This window comes from Halyomorpha halys, unplaced genomic scaffold (assembly GCF_000696795.3).
Source record: "Halyomorpha halys isolate HHAL.00 unplaced genomic scaffold, Hhal_1.1 Scaffold2.1, whole genome shotgun sequence".
NCBI lineage: Eukaryota > Metazoa > Arthropoda > Insecta > Hemiptera > Pentatomidae > Halyomorpha > Halyomorpha halys.
The window spans coordinates 1,468,797-1,474,825 of NW_027111560.1; the positions used below are offsets into that span (position 1 = coordinate 1,468,797).

A 6,029-nucleotide genomic window follows, 5' to 3' on the forward strand; every position below is an offset into this window, starting at 1 on the left:
ATACGGCCATCTTGTTTATCGTGTCACGAAGTTATTATAAACAATGAAACTTGGTTAGTTTGCTTTTTGGATAAACAAAACAATGAATATTAAAATGATACATAAAATAAAACATATTAAAACCATTTATACCTCAAAATATACTATTTACTACAAAAGGAGCATATTACAATATATTATAAAATAAATATTTGAATGAATTTTCTGTGATTCAACTTCCTGTTAAGGTTTGACTAAATTTAAAGCTAGGGAACAAAAGATGCAGTTTCACGAAAATCTGATTTCTAATCATGATCATTTAACATGACTAAAATTTTATTTGATTAAAAGCATCTTTCAGCTTTAATTTATTATTTTTTTATAATAAATTACATTAACATTTAATAAATTGCTAGCTATTTTTCAGAATGCCTTATTATATTTCAGATCGTCAAATCCAACATTTAATACTTTACCATCATGTTTATATTCGTAAAAATGGCAGCTTCAATATTGGTTCACTTAGTGATAACAATGTTGAGTATGTGGCAGAAGCCATAGCAGACTCCATGAAAGAGTACCCCGATATTGATGATATAGGTCAATAAGGTGATCATCGGTCATCTGCGACCGACTAGATTTTATGCAGTATTAAAAATTATTTCTGAAATAAATATTTGTAATATTTATAATAATGTCTTATTTTTTTATATAGTAATAATGTTTTGTTTAGTTTTAGGGTTGAAAATAGGTTTGGATTTTATTCTGTCCATACAGATATATATTTAGAATTCAAATTATCATATCATTAATTCTTTAAAGGTCATTATTTCTAACGATGAGAAGCTAGTTGACCATGGATAATATATATGAAGAGAAGATGGTTGGGTTGCGGTCAGAAAATAACACAAAAAAGTTTTTCAACTTATTTGTATTATTGTCTGACCGCAACCCCAACCATATTCTCTTCATAGCCATTATTTCTAGTCTTTGGAAGGGGATAGTCAAGAGCACATTGTTCTGCTGTAAAGAATATTTATTAAACTAAAAGTATATTATTGTTGGAGTAGTATATTAAGTATATTATTGTGAAGTGCTGTCAGTAATTTTAAAGATATAGAGCTCAAGATGAAACATTAATTATTTTATACATTTTGAAACAGCTGCCAGTTTTCGTTTCCCCTAACTATGCTTGGCAGGTTTATCAATTTAGACTAGTAGTTGTACAGAGTTTTCATTAAAGTAATCGAAAATTGGAGAGATATAACTGACTTTTTTTTCTCCCTTGCTCGTGTGCTTTTAGATAAGGCACAGCTGTGTCAGAGCTCAGTATGGTGAACATAGGTTTTATACACCCATGGTCTTATAATAAGGTTGGTTACCTCTGAATTAAATTATAATTTTTGTTAAAATGGTTGTATATAATTTAGAAAAAGGGTAATGCATGTCTGAATACAATTGTATGAAATTAAAAAAATAACAATATTTCTATTATAAGAAATTTTTAGCTTGTTATATTTGGTGTGGCTTCCAATTATAGGTAATAAGTGAGTAGATAATTCTTATATATTGAGGGTGATGTAGGTATCGTTAATACATTTCTGAGTGATAGAAGCAAGATTAGAAGGTGTGTCACATTGAAGATTTATTAAATGGCAGCATAAAAAGCTTCAATGTTAGTATAATCATAAGTGAAGTTGTTGTAGGTGAGTGAGTTAGGGTGTCACCTTAGCAACCTCACAACTACAGTGGCTGGATGGGTTGACTTTTATTTTCTGGCGGCTCCACAGAATGAAAACTTAACCTTCTCATTCTGGTCAGCAAAGAGCAGTCACCCAACAGTAACCTCTCTTAGTCAAAATTGGCCAGGAAAGGGTTAAAAAAAAAAATTGAATATTTATGTTCAAAAATAACTGAATCTGGATCAGGTAAATAATAATTATTCTTAGTAATAGTTTTATAATATCTTAAAACATACAACAAACATTGTTTATAAAAAATATACATTTTTAATTACATATTCATAGCTTACTTATTAACATTTAAATACAAAATATTTACAAAAATATATCTTAAATCACAGAATATTGAAGTCTTAACTCATTTCTTATTTAAATGAATTTCCAGTTAGGATCTGGTATAACTGGGTAGTTGTTGTTAGGAAATTGGTAACTGTATTCGGGCTGCTGGTAATATTGGATAATACTATTGGTACCGTTGGTATGCTGAGGCGTCATTGGATATTCAGCGATGTCAGAGGGGTACCAATTATCTTCTTGTTTGACGCTAACCTGGTTACTTGTGTCTTGGCTCCTCTGCCCTTCGGATTTCATTCTTTTGACTTTATACCTGAATTGGATGAATTAATTGAAAAAAATAAATAAATAAAATAAAGCAAATCTAGAAGTTGAATTATAGCAAAATTTTATAAAACATACCGCCTGTTTTGGAACCATATTTTAACTTGTGTCGAAGTTAGCTTGATAGCATTTGCCATGACTTCCCTTTCTGGAGCAGAGAGGTATTTCTGTACTTTGAACCTTCTCTCAAGTTCGTATACCTGTGCCTGAAAATGAGGTTATTTGCTTTAATTTATTTATTAAAATATTCAAAATAAATTTTGAACCTTCTGACCAAGTCATCTGGGACCCACATCCCAACCTGCTCAGCTATCAGATCTTCATTTAAATATTTAGGTAATAAACTTATTCTCATATAATTGTCAAAGAAACAAAAAAAATAAAAAAAAATGGTATTGTTACTTTTGTTATTAAACAAGAATTAGCTCAAATGTGTAATTATTTTATTTACAACACAGATATGTAAAAAAAAAAAGTGTTATAACAATTTCAAAAGTTTTAATAATAGAGTAAATTAAGATTTCTTAATATGTAGAACTGTAAGAAGTAAACAGAACTTCTTTGTGTGTGAAATAACTTTAATTATTCATTATATAATAGAAAGAATCATTTTAATTTTAATTTGACTTAAAAACATTTTTTATAAAGAGAATTAAACTATTCTTAATGAGGTATAGATAGTTGACCGTAGATTAATGATTGGGGAAGTTTGTCGGGGGGGGGGGGTGCGATCAGGAAAGAACAATATAAATAAACAAAACCATATTTATTTATTTTATGCCGACGTTTCGACTTGAGTTTCAGGTCTTCATCAGAGGTTATCGCTGTCATCAAATTGCTGGCCTACCTTCTACGCCATAACCCCTGATGAAGACCTCAGGTCAAAACGTCGGCATAAAATAAATAAATATGGTTTTGTTTATTTATGTTGTTCTTTGCTGACCGCATCCCCGACAAACTTCTCCAATCATAAACTATTCTTAATTTGTTAAAACAAATCAAAAATAAAACCGACCAAATAGGTATTTTAAATTAATTTATCTAACCTAACAAAAATATTTTAAAATAATTATATCTCAAATAAAATTATAAGCATTAATATTTGTTTTAATGTTTCAAAACAAACACTATTAATATTAAAAAAAATTTTGATATTTTAAAATTTACTAGCTAGGCCAATTAAAAATTGAAATTTATAAAATTGATATTAGCACGAATGAGTTTTAAAACTTTATTTTAATTAATGTTGTCATTTAAATCAAAGGTTAGGGAAATTCTTTAATTAATTAAAACATGGAGAGCACAAATATTCATCTTTTGACAGTCCTAAAACAATGCAAATGTGTGAATGCATAAGCACCGTTTGATTTGTGACCCAAAACCTACACCTAATGGGTGGCCGCAAATTGAGGCCACTTTGTACCATCCAGGTTACCCATCCACATGCTTGTTACGTGCAGAGCCGCCTATAAACTAGAGTTATGTTTTGAATCATAAAGTCGGGGAAATTGTTTAATTAATTAAAACATCAAGAGCTCAAATATTAGTCAATTTGCAGTTCTGAAACAATGCTAACATGAACACAAACGTGTGGATGCAGCACAAGTGCTGTCTAATTTGAGCTCAAAAACCGACACTCAGTGGGTTGGATACAAATTCATACCAACCAATCCAAGTAACTCATCTACAAGATTATGTGTATACTCGAACTTGCAATGGCTAGGTTAACTTGTAGAGGCACCTTTAGAATTCTGTCTTTCGAACGGCTTGTTTCATTCTTAAATCAACCTGGTGGGTTTATTATCCAATTTTTGAATTTCATATTTACTTTTCAAAAAATATGTACATAGAAATAGTGGAACTGGAAGATTTGGAGCTAATAAAATTATAAAATCATTGGTACATTACCATCTAAACTATTTTATTTTTACAGAATTATCTTTAAAATTATGGATAGTAATTTATATAGAAAAGAAATAATATATATAAAAAATGTAGGAAAAAAAATTAAATTTATTGAACCACCCTATAACAATATATTTGGTAAACTTACCTTATACTAGGGGTATTCATGATCTTTAGTTTAACATCTTAAATGGGAAAACTTACGTTAAATGGAGAAATATTTCCTACTTTTACCATAGGGGTATTCATGATCTTGTGTTAAATGTAAAATGTTTTACCATGTTAAATGTTATAACTATAGGATTGTGAGCAGCCCTATTTGAAGTCATGTTAAACGTTAAATGCATAAGAGCCCCTAGCGGATTTTCTCAGTAACTTGTTTTATAAGTCTTTATGTTTATAACCTTCCTTCCAGAGCCTCATGTTATTGTTTACTTCAGTTTTGATTTAAGTAATTTATTACAACATGCCTAGTTATTACAATCTGTTCCTTATTACCTCTTCTGTTTTTTCTCTCAAATGTATCATTAAAATTATCCATTCTGGTTTAATAACAAAAAAGGCGGCGATCTCTACTGGTCTATTGTGTGACGTCATTCTCCATTTAACAGACCAAGTAACAGACTCTCAGCCATGTTAAATGTTATTTCGTTTTACCACGGTAAAAGAAGGCAATTTTTTTCGATTTAACATGAGTTTTTCCATTTAACACGCTTTAACATGTTAAACCAAAGATCATGAATACCCCTCATGTTAAAACGATATAACACATAAGATGGTTGAGAGTCTGTTATTAGGTCTGTTAAATGGAGAATGACGTCACGCAGACTCTGAGCTGGTCACCGTTTTATTTGTAGTCGTATTAACTTACTTGCTCGTATTTTGTGCTTTGATTGTGTTATTATTATTTTGGATGTTTTTAAAACTAATAAAGCAATGAATGACAATAATAATGGTGTAATGACAGTTGTCAATTAGCTCATCTTGATTCTCTTCCTTACAAGTCAGACGATTAACAAGGCACTCAGTAGCCAAACTTTTACACTTTTACACAACTTCCACTTTTCAAACAATTCAGACTTCTTACAATAAATCACTTTAATCAAAACTTAGAAGTAAACAATAACATGAAAGTTTTGGAAGGAAAGGTTGTAAAACAAGTTGCTCAAAAAATCCGCTAGGAGCTCTTATGCATTTACCATTTAACATGACTTGAAATTGGGCTGTTCACAATCCTATACTTATAACATTGAACATGGTAAAACATTTTACATTTAACAAAACATCTTGAATACCCCTAATATATGGTACCATATCTGTTAAATGGCTTACCAGAAGAACTAATAAATACATTAAATATTAAAGTACAAAGAAAACTAAACAAGAAGTATTTAACTGGTTACTTCCTTACAGTATTCCCAATAACTGATTTTGATTCACCAAATGAACATATCTCCCTGTATTTTTTATTAACTCCATATAGTTATTCATTATATTACGATTAGAATTAGAAATGTATATGTGCTTAGTATTAAATATTATTGAATCCTTATTATTATTATATTCTGTGTCTTGTTTTATTTTCATTATTATATGAATTCACTAATTGTAAATTTGCAGCTTTATTATTCACTTCAAAGTCCTTTGAGTTATTTTTATTGTTATCATTTTTTGACGTGACAACGTCTTATAAATCATTTTGCGGGATGCCATGTTAGAAAAAGTGTCCCGTAACGGAAATTGACTTCGTTTAACATATGGATATTATATCATATGTATAAAAAA

At 29.6% G+C, this 6,029-nt stretch overlaps 2 protein-coding genes across 6 annotated transcripts in view; one reads left to right on the top strand and one right to left on the bottom strand.

Moving 5' to 3' along the window:
- LOC106682231 (aspartate aminotransferase, cytoplasmic) overlaps positions 1 to 668 on the top strand; it is a 25,779-nt gene extending 25,111 nt beyond the window's left edge. For all 5 annotated transcript variants that reach the window (XM_014423007.3, XM_014423088.3, XM_067049624.1 and 2 more), the window contains one exon: positions 427 to 668. In XM_014423007.3, the coding sequence (XP_014278493.1) occupies positions 427 to 587 (161 nt within the window). In that variant the 3' untranslated portion in view covers positions 588 to 668. The remainder of the gene's footprint in view (positions 1 to 426) is intronic.
- A 1,361-nt stretch (positions 669 to 2,029) lies between these two features.
- Positions 2,030 to 6,029, bottom strand: part of LOC106678389 (homeobox protein Nkx-2.5) — an 18,229-nt gene continuing 14,229 nt past the window's right edge. The window contains exons 4-5 of the mRNA XM_067049590.1: positions 2,418 to 2,545; positions 2,030 to 2,328 (exon numbers count right to left, since the gene is read on the bottom strand). Of these exons, the coding sequence (XP_066905691.1) occupies positions 2,091 to 2,328; positions 2,418 to 2,545 (366 nt within the window). The 3' untranslated portion in view covers positions 2,030 to 2,090. The remainder of the gene's footprint in view (positions 2,329 to 2,417; positions 2,546 to 6,029) is intronic.